Source organism: Anarhichas minor, unplaced genomic scaffold (assembly GCF_050575085.1).
Source record: "Anarhichas minor isolate MPS153535 unplaced genomic scaffold, ASM5057508v1 ptg000063l, whole genome shotgun sequence".
NCBI classification, from domain to species: domain Eukaryota; kingdom Metazoa; phylum Chordata; class Actinopteri; order Perciformes; family Anarhichadidae; genus Anarhichas; species Anarhichas minor.
The window spans coordinates 212501-230800 of record NW_027466509.1 but is presented as its reverse complement, the minus strand read 5'-3'; the positions used below and the strand labels follow the sequence as shown (position 1 = coordinate 230800).

Genomic DNA, 18300 nt, shown 5'->3' with positions numbered 1-18300 from the left:
ATCAAAAGTACGACTTTATATACTATTGGGTTGTTGATGTGTGATGGTTTTTGAGGTGAATGCATTTTTTAGTTGACTTAATAATTGAAATACATGCATATTAAAATGCAGCCCGTTCTCACTCCCAACGCACAGAGGCTCCCTTTAGCGCGTGCATGAGACGCACAGGGCTTTCAAATAACTTCAATGTAAAACCATCTCCTTCATTATGAGACGGGCATGCAGAGCAGCTGACGTATAAAGAGGAAGACAATCCACTGGGGGGGGGGGGGGGGATCTCGTGGTGGATTGTTGGGTCGAACAAACACAGAACCTACTTAACCAACGTTGTGTACATGTTACGTATTAAGAGTACTTACTGTACGTTTCCTGTGAACACAGGAGTTTATTTTGAAAAGACAATCAAATAAGAAAAGAAAATAATATTTAGATCACTAAACATTTTATTCATAATATAAAACGATCATAACTATATACTGTCAAAAAATAAATAAACTATAAATAAAATTCGAAAAGAATCCAGACAAAAATTTAAATTAAATTTCTTCACCTTTGTTGTTTCGGGGTTGAGGCAGAAATTTCAGAGACAGATATCTCAAAAGCCGCACTAACAAAACCACGACTATCTCCATGGAAAGACACGGCTAGAGGGAGTCCTGTCCCCGCCGACTATAACACACCGTTTATCTGAGCCGTAGCCTGCGGGATGCTTCCTGCTGGTCCGTATGTTTCTGTGTTATGACAATGTGCCACCCCTCCGTCCCACACAGAGGTGATGCGTCGGGATGTTTTGCCTCTAAGCAGCGATCCGTCCGACTCTGAGCGGGATGAGATGTGTCGCTAGCGCTCTCGACGTTAGCCGCGTGAGGCGTCTGCAACGATGCAAGTGTTCTGGCTTAGAAAATGTGTCTTTCACACCTCCACACAGTTTGGTGCACCTTTGTTCCGAGTTCAGATCATTCTGACATAACGTGTGTTCTTGGGTGCTCACTAAAAACTTGCAAAATTTGAGTTACAACACTAGACCTTAAGCTTTCTAGTCATGACGAATGTCCTTCAGTCCATATCTACGTGTAAGACGACCGGTTTATAAACCTGGTCGCTTCCGCCAATAGCTTTTTCACTTTTCACTTTTATTTTTGTGTTCTGCTTCTTCTCTCCCTGCAGTCCCCCATCTCCGGCTCGCCCTCCCCTCCAGGAGCAGAGTCATCCAGCAGACATCTGCTGCAGGACGACAGCTTTGAATCTTCCCCCTCCAGTAAAGAGGTGTGTGTTCTTCACTCTTCATTCGATATTCTAGTCCGATTCTCACTTTTGCACATCAAGTTGAAGTCATGTTTGAAAGGAAATCCCTCTGCTCTCTTTTTCTCATGAATAGTCCAGGAGAAGCCTCGCGTCCTTCCCCACATATGTAGAAGGTGAGTGCTTCGAGAGCCAGGAGTCTGAGGGGAGGCGCTGCGTGAGGTGAAAGGATGAATGGTAAATGGTCAGCAGCAATGTCTCTGACACTCGGCTCACAGAGAATATTAAAGTGCCTCATAGACAATCGAAGACGAGATGCTGCTAGAGACTGTGAAACGCGCCACAAACAAACTTTTAGTATTTGTTATCAGACGGAGTTGTAACCAAAGTAAAGCAGGGCAGCCTTCAACTGCATCCCGCATCCCAGAGCGCACTTTATCAAGTTGTATCTATGGTGGGGGTATTCAAGACGTTCTTCCTAACATGGGGGTACTAAGCGGGGCATAACGTTCCTACTTCACACACTGTGATCTCTTACCTTGAGATCCAGTGGCCTGTTTCCTCTTGATTTCAACGGTAATCACAGCTGAAGGCCAGAGTTGTTTCCTGGAGACACATATTGTAGTGTCTGTGTAATAACTGTGGATTAGGACTGTAAAATGCAAAAACACTAGTTTCCTATCAGCAGTATGGTTATTTTAGAGAAGATACTAAGGGCCAGAATTATTTCCTGGAAATCTTTTTTTTTACTCTAAACTAAATATTGAAGGCCATTACTTTGAAAAAAGGCCGTGTCTGTGTAATAACTGTGGATTGGCTGCAAAATGCTTCAGGAGAGACACTAGGGGTTTCACCAGCTTCCCCAGTTGATTACTTACACTAGCACAATAGTTTTTTGTATTACCAGTTTCCTGAAAAGGTATGTTTAAATGTGAAAATGAGGGTTTATCTATAAATAAATGAGTGTGTGAGTGATGTGTGAACAAAGCGCTCTGTGGTAACCTTCAGCACACACAGAGCAGTGAGAGTGTAAAGTCTGCTGTATGTAAGAGCTGCTGAAGTGAGTTGATGAGAGGAAACGTCCTTTAAAGAGACGTTTAGTTACATTACACACATTTAGAGACTCTACAGGTGAATAGAGTCAACACATGAACTCATAGATATCACCATCAAACTTCACCACTTCATCACTCACATTAACACCATGATTTATTGTGTTACAATGAGATTATTTAACATGTTTGTCATATATCTGTCCGTGTACTATGTGGCAGCCCCCTCGCTCTGAAGTCTCTCCACTAATGCATGTCTATTGGTCCCCAGTGTGCATGTGTGTGTAATGAATACCAACAACAACAATGTCAATTGAGGGATTAATGAAGTTCTTCTTCTTCTACTTACTATATTAATCTCAAAGTGGGAGGGTAAACATTGTGTCATATAGTGAGACTGAACCGCTCTCCCGCCCTCCAGTCCCAGGCCCATGTGACCCAGAGGACCTGATCGATGGGATCATCTTTGCAGCTAACTACCTGGGCTCCACCCAGCTGCTGTCGGATAAGACGCCGTCCAAGAACATCCGCATGATGCAGGCGCAGGAGGCCGTCAGCCGCATCAAGGTGAAGACGCACCGTTAACACTCCCTGGTTTGCATCTTTACAAGCCGTAGTCATTCTCTTATGATTCAAGCTCAGTCAGACTGCTGCATTTTGGTTTTGGCACCAAATATAGAAACAATACATTATGTAGGCACAATACATCATACTTTATCTGGTGTTTTCAACAGTCCTTGTTTTCTAAGACCTCCATTATTTTCTTATTTCCTGTCTTACTTAATTATGACCGAAGTCTTGTTACGTGACTGTACCACCTACAGTACACGAGTATATATTTGCCATGATGATCAGGCTCATTCTGTAATACAATTTCATGTCTTTCAGCTTTGAGATTATCAGCAGATAGTTTACTATTTGTTAATAACTTGATATCGGGAGAGGTCAAACTGCAGCAACGCTTGTCGTATACTGAACTTTACTATTGGACCAGCGCGTTTCTGCTTGTGGCCTTCAATAGGGCCATCCTCAAGGCCACAAGCAGAAAGGTGAGTTTGTGCTCGTTAGAGGTATTTTGTGAGGGAAGAAGCTTACTCTCACCCTAACCCAGCTAGCCACGGCCAGTCCTGTCTTGTAATACCACTTGTACTTGAACGGGTGATAGTGAGTCACTTTGGCTCCAGTCTGTCCTCAGTCCAACATGAGAGGACCAAGAAGTAGAGCTGCCCCGGGGGCTGGTCAGTCTCACTGAAGGTGCATGTCTATGTACGTTTTGATAGTTTGTTTATTGGATTAAATTAGAAAGCGACTCGTATTTTAGTGCCCTCCTCCCTGCCACCAGCAAACTATTGTCTGGGAGGAGGGCAGGTAGCGTCTAGCTGTAGTAACTCACATTCAGCCAGCGTAAACCCAATCGTCGGGGCTCATAGTGGGCTATCTCTGTGTCTAATCCGGCCAAAGAAAGTTTGCTGATCCGGCATGGAGTCGGGCCAGTCACCTAGGATCAGACCCCCAGCGCTGGGGTTTGCCCTGTCTGAATTTCGAGTTGCTACAGCTAGCCGCTAACTGAAGGTGCGTCTCCTGGAGGTGCCTCACGCGCTACTCCCGGCAAAGGAGTGTGTGTCTTTGGACAGATTTTCGTGACTGCGAGAGCATCGCAACCGTGCAAGATGCAGTCAAGAAACAGATATGTAGTTACATCAAAGTAAAAAGTCGAGATTGAAGACGGGCGTGGTTTGTTCTATTTTATGGTATTCTGTATTGTGTTACAGTCTATTTATTTGTAATAGTTACGTCACACTTAGACTAGTCTATTATGCAAATGATTCGGGGATAAATGTCAATGTTGTATTTTAGATTGTTATTTATTCTGGCTTCATATCTTTTCATTCATAGCTTAGATAACTTGGTAACCGATATAATGTTGCTATAAACATAAAGACCACTGTTTATATACCTAAAACTGCAACTGTCAGAAAACCACAGTTTGATGTCACCATCACGTCTTGCTTGATGATAAGGGCCCAGGTTTAGTTTTATAGGTAGAAGGTGGGAAGCACATGTGTAAGTAGTTAAACAGTCCAAGACCATGAAATACGTCACCCTCAGCTCTGACACTCCAATCTCGTCCTTCACATGTCTTAATCTATCAAACTAAAACACTGATGATGTTTTAACACTGATAACTAAAATACATTCTGAAATTCTTCCCAAAGGCACAGGTGTTCTGCTTGAGTGAGCAGAGTTGACCAGCTTGGAGTGTGTGCTCAAAGAGAATATTAATATACACAACACACATCGTGAAGGATTCCTCCCTGAGACGTCCAGCAACTAGACCGCTCCTCTGCAACATATGAGCTTCAACATCCGTGTGAAGTCTGATCGTCTGATAGACGTTAGCCATCGCTCCGTCTCTGTGCAGCCAGTCCCACGAGTCTGAAGCTTTTCACACTAAGAGAATAGAAGAGCTGATGGAGCTGATGTGGTTCTGTACAGAAATGTGCTGAGAGTCAGCTTCTCCATCTGTGATGGAGCCAAATGCAACAGAGACGCCTGCTGGTAGAGAAAGGCCAATGCAAATGTCTTCATACGGCCTTCCATGGTGACATATCCAAAGGCTCCCGCTGTACCTTGAGAGCGTGCAGGTTTAGTATGAACAGAGAATGAACACTGACAGCAGTGTGCTGGCGGAGCCGCGTGTTGGCAGGAAGTATTCTACAGCCAGATGGTGGTCAGGACAGACTCGTCTCGTCTCACCTGTCAGAGGCTGAGGGGGCTCTGCCCTGGAGCCAATCACTCTCTCTGGACACGGGGGGATGTGGCTGTTTTTGATTGAACCATTAGAATAGGATGTATGTTGATAGACTTAATATCATACAGGTAACTTGGTAACCTGTTCTACTATATCTACTACATAATAAATATGATGCCAAAACTGATAAATAGTTCAAATCTCATAGTGATAATCACCACAGAAGGCAAGCCACTGGAGTGCCTTTAAAGAAGAAGGAAATGTAATATAAGTAGTCTAATATTATTACTATTTTGTATTGTTTATATATATATATATATATATATACAGTATATCTACAAAACATTTGAATAGAATAATACTGTAACAATTCTATCAATCAAATTCAGTTTTAACTCTGTTGTGCTTTGTCTCTTTTTGTGGCAAATGAATTACACACTTATTGATTTCTTTTCTGTAAATTCACAACTTTAATCTTAATTCTCTGATTATTACCCCCCTCCTACGGCACCGCAATTAGTTTTTCTACCCATCTGCTCCTATACGCCGCTGTACTTTTCAGAGGCCAATGAAGAGGGCAGCACAACGTAGTTCCACAGCCTCAGCTTCAGTATGGGATTGAAATGAAAAAGAGGGCATGCGGGGCAAATGAACACAGGGCTCGCAAAGTCTTCTGACTTGGAATACTACATAGATGTGCTGCTGGGGTGTAGCCAGCTGTGATGTCCATCACACACAAATGACTATTCAATGTGAGCAGAAACACTGTGCGGTGCAGCGACATGTCTGACGTCCCTGTGTCTCCTGTGCACTGCTCTAACCCATCGCTCTCCTGTCTGCTTTCTTCCATGCCTGCCAGACGGCCCAGAAGTTAGCCCAGAACAGGAAGAAGGTGCAGTACCTACGTGTCCGTCTCGTCCTTCCACGCGGCAGAGCACAGTGTCTCTCTGTCCTCTGCTTGGCTCTTTGTCTCTGTCCGTGTCTGTCTGTGTGTCTCACTGTCCTCTGTGTCCTCTTCAGCGTGCTGTCATTTGAACAAATATTTCCTGAATCCAGCTTTATTGTGTTGTCGGGGGTGATATTCATTTGTTACGACCCCTTCCTTTGGTCTCCAGTCCCTTCACCATTGTTTTCATTCCATTCTCTCAACTGTTTCACTGTGCTCTAACCTCTAATGTCTGTTCATCAGTAACATCTGCTCGTGAACGTTTTGGACCTTTTATGTCTGTCTGTAGGTTTTATGGATGCGTGTCTAATATTGCCTTGGGAATGTGTGTGTGTGTGTGTGTAGGCCCCTGAGGGAGAGCCTCAGCCCATGACGGAGGTGGATCTCTTCATCTCCACCCAGAGAATCAAAGTGCTCAATGCAGACTCCCAGGTACTCACTCTGACTGACACACAACTTTAGGGCCTTTTCCTGTCACCTCGCATAGAAAGGATCCTCACATCACCAGCAGTTCAAAGACAACAAGGTTCAAATGGAGCCAAGTGCACCGTAGACGTTTGATGCTACACAGTTGCATGGGCTGCCGACCGGTAAACTCCACAGTCGGGGTTTAGGTCGGATGGGTGTCTGCAGTCTCTGTGTGGTTCCATTAGGGCAGTGGTTCCCAAACTGGGGGAACTACAGGGGGGCGCGGCTTCATCACCAACCCACACACACACCGGTAAAACAATATCAAATACGTGAGAGAGAGAGAGAGAGAGAGAGAGAGAGAGAGAGAGAGAGAGAGAGAGAGAGAGAGAGAGAGAGAGAGAGAGAGAGAGAGAGAGAGAGAGAGAGAGACTTTGATTTAGAAAACCTTTATTTTACTTAAAACAATATTAAACAAAACAGTTACTCCTCACAGTGTGTTAAAAGGAGCGTTAAAAACTAGTTATTCTCCAGCCACACAACATATTATTTCACTGTAGCACCACTTTTCAATAAAATCCTTCATGTTGTTCATACTGTTGAAATATCTAAAATCAACCCAAACTCTTGCTCTGACCAGAGCGATGAACATAGGGAGAGCTTCCTGTCCTGCTCTGTCCTCTACTCGGTTCTTCCTACTTTTGTAAATTGACAGTTTGGCCTCTCCAACCAAGTGGTTCAACAGCTTCCACTTGGAGGCGTTCACTTTTTTATATAAGACTCCTAGAATGAAGGTGGTCCTGGACCAGGTCTCACCAAACCCTTTAAAAACATCCTGCAGTGTGTTAAAAAGGTTGCAGTCTGTCACAATAATAAAAACAGTGGAACACGGTCTCTACCTCCTCACAGAATGGACATTGGCTACAAACAGTGGGATTAATAACAGAAATAAAAGCGATAACCGCAATAGCACCGTGCAAAATCCTCCACTGTAGATCTCCAGTTCTCTTGTTAACAGGAGGTTTATATAAAACCCTCCAACCTGGTTTTACACCAATGTCCAAGTTCAGTTTCTGTCTCCACATAGTGTCGGCTCTCTGGTTCAGTTTGTTTTTGTTGAGCACTTTTACACAGTTTGTGTAGATAGTTTTGCCTTTCACTGTGTGGAGGTCCAAGAGTTTACACTCCGCTTCATTGAATAAGGGTCCTGAGACCCCATTCAGCCGTGGAATAAGTTCTAGATCCGGAAATGGATCTGTGGAGTCAGGAGCTTCCTCTCCTCTTTCGTACTCCTGCAGCATCTCGACCTCGTCCTCCGTCAGTCTCCCCGCCCATCTGCTCAGGATCCTCATGCTCTGCCGGATGGATCTCAGTCCGAGCAGAGAAGCCACTGCAGATGTGTCGGTCAGTCTGGGCCTATCTACATCCACTAGTCTCCTCAGGGTGGTGGTTCCAGAGGAGCACAGCATGCTGGTCAGACCTGGTGTGCCGTCTTGGATGTCCAACCTGGCTCCGTACACCAGCAGTTCCTGAAGCAGCCAGTGTAGGGAGCATGTGGGTTCTGGTCTCTTCCATTCAAAACAGTTCCAAGCCTTAAAAAGTGACTGGTAAAAGGGAGATAATCCACACAATTTAAAAAGGTTAAAATCCATTAAAAAAAGTGTAGTGTCCAGCCCCAGACCAGCTGCCTTCCTTAAAATACAGTCTGTCACCTCTCTCCACACCACATCCGTTGGACCTGTAAGGTACTTTTGTAAAAACTGGAACCTGAAAGTGGTCACTCTACTGTCAATGTGCACCAGCCCCTGACCCCCCTCCTCTTTAGGCAGAAAGAGTACGCTCTGAGGGACCCAGTGCAGCCTGTCCCAGAAGAAGTCTGTGATGATGGCCTGTAGTCTCTGTGTGAGGCCTTTAGGGGGGTCCATGCAGGCCAGCTTGTGCCACAGAGCCGAAGCCACCAGATTATTGATGACCAGAGTCCTGCCTCTGTACGACATCTGTGGCTTCAGCCATTTCCACTTAGCCAGTCTTCCCTGCATTTTCTCCACAACTCCCTCCCAGTTCTTTTTTTCAATACATTCATTCCCCACATACACACCAAGATATTTAAAACCATCCTTTTTCCAGGTCAACCCCCCTGGTAGGCTGGGCAGACCCTCCCTCCAGTTCCCCACTGCCAGTGCTTCACTCTTTGCCCAGTTCACCTTTGCAGCTGACAGGGTGCCGAAGTCCTTTACAATATTTGTCAATTTACTGACCTCTTCCTGACTTTTAACAAAGACCACAACGTCGTCAGCATAAGCTGATAAAATAAAACTTTTGTTAAAACCCTTTAAAACCTGACCTTCAATGTTCACTTTGATTTTACACAACATGGGTTCGATAGCCAGCGCATACAGCATCCCTAAGAGAGAGCAGCCCTGTCTCACCCCTCTAGACACTCTAAAGGGGGCACTTAGGCCTCCATTAATTTTCAGCACACTCTCAATGTCCTGGTACAAAACCTTGATCATAGCTATGAGACCTGGGCTGAGGCCAAAACTCTCTAGACTCTTCCAGAGGTAAAGGTGCTCAACCCGGTCAAAAGCCTTTTCCTGGTCTAGCGAAATGAGACCAGTTTTAATGCCCAAAGAACCAGAGATGTCCAAAATATCACGAATTAAGGACACATTGTCCAGAATGCTCCTACCAGGCACGCAGTAGGTCTGGTCTCGGTGGATCACCTGGTCCATCACCTCTCTCAGCCGGTTGGCCAGCGCTTTGGACAGGATCTTATAGTCCGAGCAGAGAAGGGACACAGGACGCCAGTTTTTGATTTCCTGCAGCTCTCCTTTTTTTGGCAGTAAAGTTATTACTGCCCTCCTGCAGCTGAGCGGCAGCATCATGTCTTTAAAACTCTCGTTGAACACGGTTAAAAGATCCTCTCCCATCCCGTCAATTCCGGGGGCCTTCCCCCCCTCCATGCCCTGCAGAGCCGCGTGCAGTTCATCGGTCACCAGAGGACCCTCCAACCCGGCGTTCACATCCTCTGGGACCTTTGGAAGCTCTCCACAGAAAGACTCAAACTGTTCATTGTCCTTGGTGTATTCACTACAGTAGAGTTCAGAGTAAAAACTCACCGCTCTCCTCCGGATCTCATTCGGGTCTCTGAGTTCTTGGCCTGAGTCAGAGCGTAGAGCATGGATGACCCTGCTCTGCCCATTCTTCTTCTCTAGTCCGAAGAAGAACTTGGATGGTGCGTCCATCAGCGCTGCATCCATAAAGCGGGACCTGACCAGCGCCCCCTGGGCCTTAGTGCCCAGCAGGTCTGTAAGAGCAGACTTTTTAGACTTGAGATCTTTAATATGATCTCGATTTCCAGTGGATTCTGCTAAATTCTGCAGCTCCACGATTTCAAACTCCAGATCTTTCATAGATCTGGTAATGTCCCGTGTGACATTGAGAGTGTACTGCTGGCAGAGCTGCTTTATCTCCACCTTCCCACGATCCCACCACTGTTTTAAAGAGTTAAACTCATGTTTTGTTTCTTTAAAACTGCTCCAAAAAAACCTAAAAACCTCCTTAAAATGTGTATCATCTAAAAGAGACGTGTTAAAATGCCAGTATGCGCTTATTGGCTTTACGTTGGGGATAAAAATGTTGCACATAACCAGAGCGTGGTCAGTAAACCCAACAGGCAGCATGCTGCACTTTTTAAAGATGTTGAAATGGTGTTTAAAACAATAAAACCTATTCAGTCTAGCGAGGGAAAACAAATTCCCTCTCGAATGAGTCCACGTATACTGTCTCTTGTCTCCATTCATCCTCCTCCACACATCAACCACCTCATGCTCTGCTACTAGCTGCCTCAGTGCTCTCTGAGAAGGCCCGTGAGGTTCCAGGTGGTTCCTGTCTATTGCCTCATTCTCCGTACAGTTAAAATCTCCTCCCAAAAATAAAAAGTCCTCCACATTTACTCTGCTTAAAACACTGCTTACAACCTTTAAAAAACACACTTGTTCAGGTCCAGACACAGGAGCACACACGTTTATGAAGACAAAGTTAAAAAATTCGAGCTTTGCCCTCACCACCAGCAGCCTGCCTTCCACCACCTGCTCCACCTCTAGGGTCTCCGGGGCAAATCTTTTCGAGAACAGGATCCCCACCCCCCCACTGGTGGTGCTCCTGTGGCTCAGCACCACCTCGCCCCCCCACTCTCTCTTCCAGCCGGTCTCGTTGGCCGAGTCGCTATGAGTTTCTTGTAGAAACATCACGTCTGTCCCTTTGATTTTCATCATCTGGTAGACTAGAGACCTCTTCACTGAGCCTCTGGCTCCATTTACATTTAAAGTGCTTATGTTTAAAAGACTCATAATTAAATAAGTTAAAACCAACAAACAAGACATTATCTTTGACTTGAAAAAGACCTGTGAGATCTTAATATTCATCATTCCCGTCATCATTGTCAAGTTCTTTGTTTATCTTTGAAACAATTTTCTTTACTCTGTAGACTTCCTTGTCTGTGAAGCCTCCCTTGTTTTTGCTGCTCAAATGTGCCTTTAAAGCGTTGGAGAGCTTCTCCTCGTCAGAGAAGTAGTCTCCTAACTCGACTCCCCTTTCCCCTTTTGTTTTCTGTAAAAACCCCTTTATTTTCCCCACACTGTACCCTTGAGTGCTCTTACGTCTACTAGCCTTTACGCCAGATAACTCGCTGTCAGCAGCAGAGCCCTCCTCCATACTGGACTCAGCCTCTGCTGCTCCTTGGCTTCCTTTTCCTGTACTTATTGCTTGTTTCTTTGCCTGTGAGCTTTCCTTGCTCCTTGTTTTCCTTTTCAGACGAGGGACTTTAACCGCCTCCTCATCTCCCTCCATGTCCACCTCACTGCCTGTCAACCCGACATCTTTCACCACTTTTTCACTCTCATGCTTTTCTTTTTCTTTTACTATTTTCTGTCTCCTACCAGTCTCCACCTGTCCTCCAGTACACACCTTACCGCCCTGTTGTATTTCCCCCATCTCCTCCTGTCCTCCTCTCACCTGGCTGTCATCCTGACTTTGTGCACTCACCTGGACCACCCCTGCCCCCTCTTCTTCCACCTGCTGGACAAATCCTGTCCTCTCTTTTTCCACCTCCTGGGCCACCTCTGTCCCCTCTTCTTCCACCTCCTGTACCACCTCTGTCCCCTCTCCTTCCACCTCCTGTACCACCTCTGTCCCCTCTTTTTCCACCTGCTGGACCACCTCTGTCCCCTCTTCTTCCATCTCCTGGACGTCCCCTGTCCCCTCCTCACTCACCTGCTGGATGTCCCCTGTCCCCTCTTCACTCTCCTGCTGCACTCCCCCTGCCTTCTCCTGTTGTTCCTGGCCGCCCTGCTTGTCCCCTCTGTCCTCCTCAGTGTCTTTCTGGCCTGGGTTTTTCTTGGCACCATCCTGTTCAGCAGTTTCTTTGAGGACATGCTTTGCTCTGGTGTCCCTCCCTACCACAACTAAAGCATTTCATATTATCTGATGTTGCAAAAATCACATAGTCAAACTCTTCCACTCTCAGTTTGAACACTAGGTTTAGCTCTTCATTCCTGTTGTTTAGGACCATGAAGAGCTGTCTCCTATGAGGCACCACGTGTTTTAAGAGTGGAGACTTGCACCCAGAGGACAGTTTTTTAACCTGAGACACTATTTTCCCATGCCTAGACAGCTCTCTGGTTATTGTCTCCTCCTTAATGAACGGTGGGACGTTTGACAAAGTGACCTTTACTGCGGTGTGCTGAGAGGAAGAACGGGAACGAGGGTGTCAAACACCACGATCCCGCTCTCCACCACCGTGTTGGCCTTATGTATGCTCTCTAAAAAGATGACCACAGCATTGTTCATCCTTGCAGCGGACTTCACGCTGCTGTGGCCGACCACCTTCCCCACTGCCAAGCTGCAGTCCTCCACCGAACACGCGAAACACGGCGCGATCTTCACGCCGTGTTTCCTGGTTAGCCTGTGCAGGTCCATGCTAGCGCTTAGCACGCCTCCGACCAGCGTGCTGATCGACTGCACACAAGCACAAACAAAGACTCTACACCCAGCCAAACGTACAAAAAACCCCGTGAACCCTACACACCACACTCCACTACCATATACACCAATACCCAGTGAAGAAAAATATCGAAAAATCGCTATTATCGCTCTCAACACCACGCTCCTTCAGCTCCGTGCTCCTTCCACTCAGAGAGAGAGACCACAAAAAAAGGTAAAAGCAAGAAAATATAAGGAGGCGTATCTGTCCCTGGGCTTTACGAGCACTATGGTCGGCCAAGAAGAGAGACCCAGTGTGTTGTGTGTCTGAACATACTGGCGGCAGACAGTATGAAGCCCACTACATAAAGACCAAATACAGATCAAAGCTGAACTTTGAAGATGAACTGAGAGAGGCTTTCTCTAACCAGCAACCCCGCTTTGACAACATTTGTAAAACAAAGCAAGCCCACACCAGTCACTGATTGATATGTAGGAACAGGAATGTACCTATGAATACGAGTATGATAAAAAAAAAGAATATGATCCATGCAGAAAAAGCTTGAGTAGCTAGCACATCTTGTTTATAATTCAGTTTTAAAGAACCTAAGAGTTGGGTAAACTAAATTATGGCACAAGTTGTATGTCACAAAAAGCATTTATTGAAAGCAGTCAGAACAAAGTAAATTGTTGTGTTATTTTCTTCTTTGAGAGAACCTGCTGTTCAATGTGGGGAAATATATGTTGTTTGCACTTAAAAGAAATTAAGTTCATTTTATTTACAAATGAATATGTCAGAAAGCAATTTACATGTAGGAATAGGAATGTGATCTATGCAGAGAGAGCACTGAGTAACATCTGGTCTCTGATCATTATTCTATATGTAGGATTCTTTATTTTCTGTCACACTAATTCAGTTTGAAAAACCTGTTAAATGGGGAAATGTAAGTTGTTGCTCTGTTCTTAACTTCAATTTTAACATTTGAAGTTAATTTTACTTTAAAATATATTCAAGAATGTAATGCAAGTGTGTGCTTCATCTGTGAAAGATTTGGAAATAGATTTTATTATTGCTATTTTTTTTCAGAAAAACAAACTGAACAATAAACTGAAGTGGAAAAGTGAAGTGAGATGAACTTATTTTAGAAAGAAAAATAAATATTTTATAGAGTTTATATATTATAATGCAATTAATTCAAAACAAAGAAGGTACGACCCATTTGGGGTGGGGTCGGGTGCGGTGGGGTGGGGTCGGGTGTGGGGCTTACAATGTTCCTGTATCATCAAAGGGGGGCTTGACAGAAAAGGTTTGGGAACCACTGCTCTAGGGAGCAAAGACTCTGCTCCTGAAATAAAGCAGATCAACTGCTCTTTGTTTTATCCACACATACGAGCAGACGAGCAGCGTGAGAACGGGCTGCATGCGCTGCTTATTAGCTGGGGTTACACCTGCATGTGTGCTCCACACCCAGAAGAGTCCCGAACACATAAGAAGACCAGAGGAAATACAGACAGACGGGTCTCTGCAGAAACAGACACCGCCACACACTTCTAGTGGGACGTGAGATGATTGAGAGTCTTTACATTGTTTTCTTTTTAGGAAATCGTTGCATATTAAAGCTTTGAAGGTTTTACAATGTATTGCACCTCATTTTTAAAGGTCTACATTGTTTTTGTTTGTGATTTTAGCGAAAACTGTCTGGAATGACTTCTGATGGTACAATTCAAATGTGAACCTTAAATACATAGTTTACCTTTTAATTTGCTATCCACACATTCATTCATCTGCTGCTTATCCAGGTCATGTTAAATGATATTATGTTGCTATTGTTATTGTTATATACAGCTGGAAAGGAGTGACACAAAAACTAATAATAATAAAATGTTAATGAACTGCACTTGGTAAATAATTCTAGACCATGAAACGGGTCTTAAATTGTATTCTATGTGGTTTTAAAAAGGTCTTGAGAAGTCTTACGTTTACTTCAGTGAACAGGGCAGAAGAGGGTATCTGTGGTGTAAAAACATTGATTCACAAAACTGTGTGAATGGATTGCTACCTAGTAAACAGGGAAGAAGACTTTGGAGTGCTCAGTCAAGATATATTGAGGGGAACAATGTAACTTCCTATATGGACCTATGTGGTCTAAGGTGGTTACTTTATCCACCTTGGTTGCTTAGTTCGTTAGTTACTTAGTTACTCACCCCACATTTGGACGATATAAAGACTGTTATGGCTCTCTCACTTCCAGGAGACCATGATGGACCACCCTTTGCGGACCATCTCCTACATTGCCGACATTGGCAACATCGTGGTCCTGATGGCCCGGCGCAGAATGCCTCGACCCGACTCTCAGGAGAATGTGGAGGCCTCAGACCCAGGTCAAGAGAGCAAGCGCCAGTACAAGATGATATGCCACGTGTTTGAGTCTGAGGATGTGAGTCCAACAGCAAAGTTAGATGGTGCCTTTGCTCGTCAAAAGGGACAACGCGCAATGTTTGTAGTGTCATTTTTTGACAGTTTAATCAGCTGTTAAATCGACCACAGTTAGTTAAAAAGAGCTTGAGTTACCCATAAGATGATATAAATAATGATTACAAGTTCACCCATCCTGTCCTCTAGGCCCAGTTGATTGCCCAGTCCATCGGGCAGGCCTTCAGTGTGGCTTACCAAGAATTCTTACGGGCCAATGGCATTAACCCCGAGGACCTGAGCCAGAAGGAGTACAGTGACTTGCTCAACACTCAGGACATGTACAATGATGACCTCATCCACTTCTCCAAGTCGGAGAACTGCAAAGACGTAAGTAGGGCTGTGAATCAGTCACTCAACTCGTTTGTACCCGGTGCCTCCAACGATAATTTGTTATATATGTGATTTTACTGACTTTAAAATGTTTCTTTGCGTTGCTTCTGCCTGCTGCAAACTCAGGTGTCCATAGAAAAAGCTAAGGGGGAGATTCTGGGTGTGGTCATTGTGGAGAGTGGGTGGGGCTCCATCCTGCCCACTGTCATCATCGCCAACATGATGCACGCTGGGCCGGCTGAGAGGTCCGGCAGACTGACCATAGGAGACCAGATCATGTCCATTAATGGGACCAGTCTGGTGGGACTGCCACTGTCCACCTGCCAGAGCATCATCAAGGTATGTGTACGGTATTGTTTTTAATAACGGACGTCATGAATGAAGATGCTTATACAGTATCTTTTCTTAAAGCAATATCGTCAGTCGGAGAATTCCAACATCGCCCAACACGAAGCTGATACCATATGCTTTCCTTTATGTAGGGTCTGAAAAACCAGTCTGGGATCAAGCTAAACATCGTCAGATGTCCCCCAGTGACCACTGTACTCATCAGAAGGCCAGACCTCCGCTACCAGCTGGGCTTCAGCGTCCAGAATGGCATTGTGGGTAGCATTATGATCCTGCGCTGTTTTTAATGCGAAACGATTCTCACACTTCTGTGAAATGTACTTCGGTGAAATTTGGTTTGTCATTAAAGAATCGATCCGTCCCAATCGACAGATCTGTAGCCTTATGCGCGGGGGCATCGCTGAGCGGGGCGGAGTCCGAGTGGGTCACCGCATCATCGAGATCAACAGCCAGAGCGTGGTGGCCACGCCCCATGAAAAGATTGTCCACATCCTGTCCAATGCCGTGGGAGAGGTAAGACATTCACTACCAAGCTAAATGTATACAAACCGAAGTGCAGGTTAAAAGTCATCAAATATATCTTAGTGTCCACCTGTCTGAGTAACATTAGATCAAAACGGTGCCAAACTGTTTTAGGAAAGGACTGGACCTTCTTTAAAATAATGAAACAATATATTTGCGAGCTGTTTTTAAACATGTCTTCAGTAGAAACCAGCGAACTGAGAGACAGACAGGGTAGGATAGTCAGAAGGTATTGAAAGACTAACACATGTTGGTTTTGGTCTTTTCATCATATTTGTTAACTATATATCAAATGTCAAATATCAGGGTTCATTTTTTTTTCTTAATGCATCTAAACATCCCATTTAGTGACAATAAGAAATAAGTAACACTGCATCCTTTAAAATCTAACGACCAGACATCCTTTACATTAATGCGCCCAGACTTAAAAGGTCCCTGAGCTTCCATCCAGCAACATTACATCACAGCTCGTGTGTTCTGTCCAACACTCGCCTCGTTTACACTGCATGGCCCGACTCGACTCGACCTGCTTGGAACTGTTCTTTTTTGGGGTTTTCCATTAGTAAAATCCAAAAACAAATTATTGTGCCAGAGTTTCATTAAATAATACAATGGAAGAATACAATAGAATAAAAATAGAACACAATAGCAATGAGAGTAAGGTAAATAAATAAAGTTAAAAAATTCAACTAAAATAGAAAAAGTTAAATACAACAACAAAGATGAAGAGAAAATATACAAAGTGTATAAGAAGTGGTACTGAAATAGAAAAGTAATACTGAGCATGATATAGATATTGGAAAAGTAGAAGAAAGTTATATGAAAATAATATTGCACGATGTTGAAAAAAAAGTACTGTTGCACACGGTGTGGTTATTATTGTTGTAAGTGTCCGATTTTTCAACTGTCCTTCCTGCAGAAGGGGGCGGAGTTATACAGTTTGATGGCCACAGGTAGAAAAGACTTCCTGTGGCGTTCTGTGGTGCACCTCATTGATCTCAGTCTACGGCTGAAGGTGCTCTGAAGTGACTTCAGAAGTATAGTACCTATAGACCCAGGGTCCTAGTGTTATTCAGGTTAGAACAGGGGTTATATCCGTAACCATAAGTGCGCTACAGAACCCTCGTCACTATACAGAGAATGCGTTGGTGAAAAAACCAAACATTGACAGTTATGTTAATCATTCCATGGACATTCATTATTCATGCATATGGTGAGGATTGATCTGTATTGCTGCCATCCATCAGTACTAGATAATGTGAACTGACCTCTGTGTCTGCGTCTACTCTGTGACCGGAGGTACTGTTGTGGATGAGCTGGTCCCAGCATCATATATCACAAACTCAGTAATCCTCAATATTGGTCCTTGCCATAGTGACAATTACCAGTGTCCAACGGGATGTCTGGATTGGCATTTGATCTTCAAAGGCATTAACTGTTAATAATTCCATGACTTGAATGCTTTGTTCTGTGTGCGACTCCCTCAGATCCACATGAAGACGATGCCCGCAGCCATGTACCGCCTGCTGACCGCCCAGGAGCAGCCCGTTTACATTTAACAAGACAAAACCCCGACCTCAAGCACCCTTTAAACTGTCAACGCCACAGAGCCCCCCGCCCCCCCTTCTGTTCCCAGCCGATGGACTGTAGTGAGTTGTTAGAAGGACGGTTGCTCAGCCGCGTCTTCAATTGACAAGAACGTAGACACCCAAACTATCCATCTGCTGTCACTAAAGCTTTGTTCTTCTTACTTTGGCTACATGTACAGATGGTGAAAGGGCGTTCACACCTGATGCATTTCAGTGCAGAATCCTAAAGAAAACATTCAAACATGGTAGGACTATAATAATTCTTTAGGGTATCTTAAATTTTACGGCCACTAAGACAGTTTGGAGGCAATTTTGGTCATTGTTAAATTAGGAAAATGAGAACTTCTCACACACTAGAAACTTTAATGAGTGGGAACTGAACCCCGATCGTGGACTTGATCTGCACATCCGACCCTGAACCCTGACTGTACTTTGGGCCATGCTGCTATCTCACTGGCAGGTCACTGCCTGTGTCTTGTTAGATTTCCTCCACCAAATCATTTATGTGAGGAAAATCTTTATTTTTTGTCTTTCAGTTTTCATGTTGTAGCTACATTTCATGGGACCGAGCTCGGTTTCACTTCTTGCTACTGTAACCCACTCCAAATACTGAACGTCGGTGCTCTTTGCACAACACAGAGCTCTCCACAGGA

The 18300-nt window shown here is 44.5% G+C and overlaps 1 protein-coding gene across 1 annotated transcript in view; it reads left to right on the top strand.

Annotated features, from left to right (window-relative positions):
- The window catches only part of apba1a (amyloid beta (A4) precursor protein-binding, family A, member 1a), a 62245-nt gene that overhangs the window by 40936 nt on the left and 3009 nt on the right, over window positions 1–18300 (top strand). Inside the window, exons 4-14 of the mRNA XM_076078122.1 lie at window positions 1168–1266; window positions 1379–1418; window positions 2716–2861; window positions 5906–5938; window positions 6338–6424; window positions 14635–14820; window positions 15006–15185; window positions 15315–15527; window positions 15671–15790; window positions 15909–16049; window positions 17546–18300. The exon at window positions 17546–18300 is cut by the window's right edge and continues 3009 nt beyond it. Of these exons, the coding sequence (XP_075934237.1) occupies window positions 1168–1266; window positions 1379–1418; window positions 2716–2861; window positions 5906–5938; window positions 6338–6424; window positions 14635–14820; window positions 15006–15185; window positions 15315–15527; window positions 15671–15790; window positions 15909–16049; window positions 17546–17617 (1317 nt within the window). The 3' untranslated portion in view covers window positions 17618–18300. The remainder of the gene's footprint in view (window positions 1–1167; window positions 1267–1378; window positions 1419–2715; window positions 2862–5905; window positions 5939–6337; window positions 6425–14634; window positions 14821–15005; window positions 15186–15314; window positions 15528–15670; window positions 15791–15908; window positions 16050–17545) is intronic.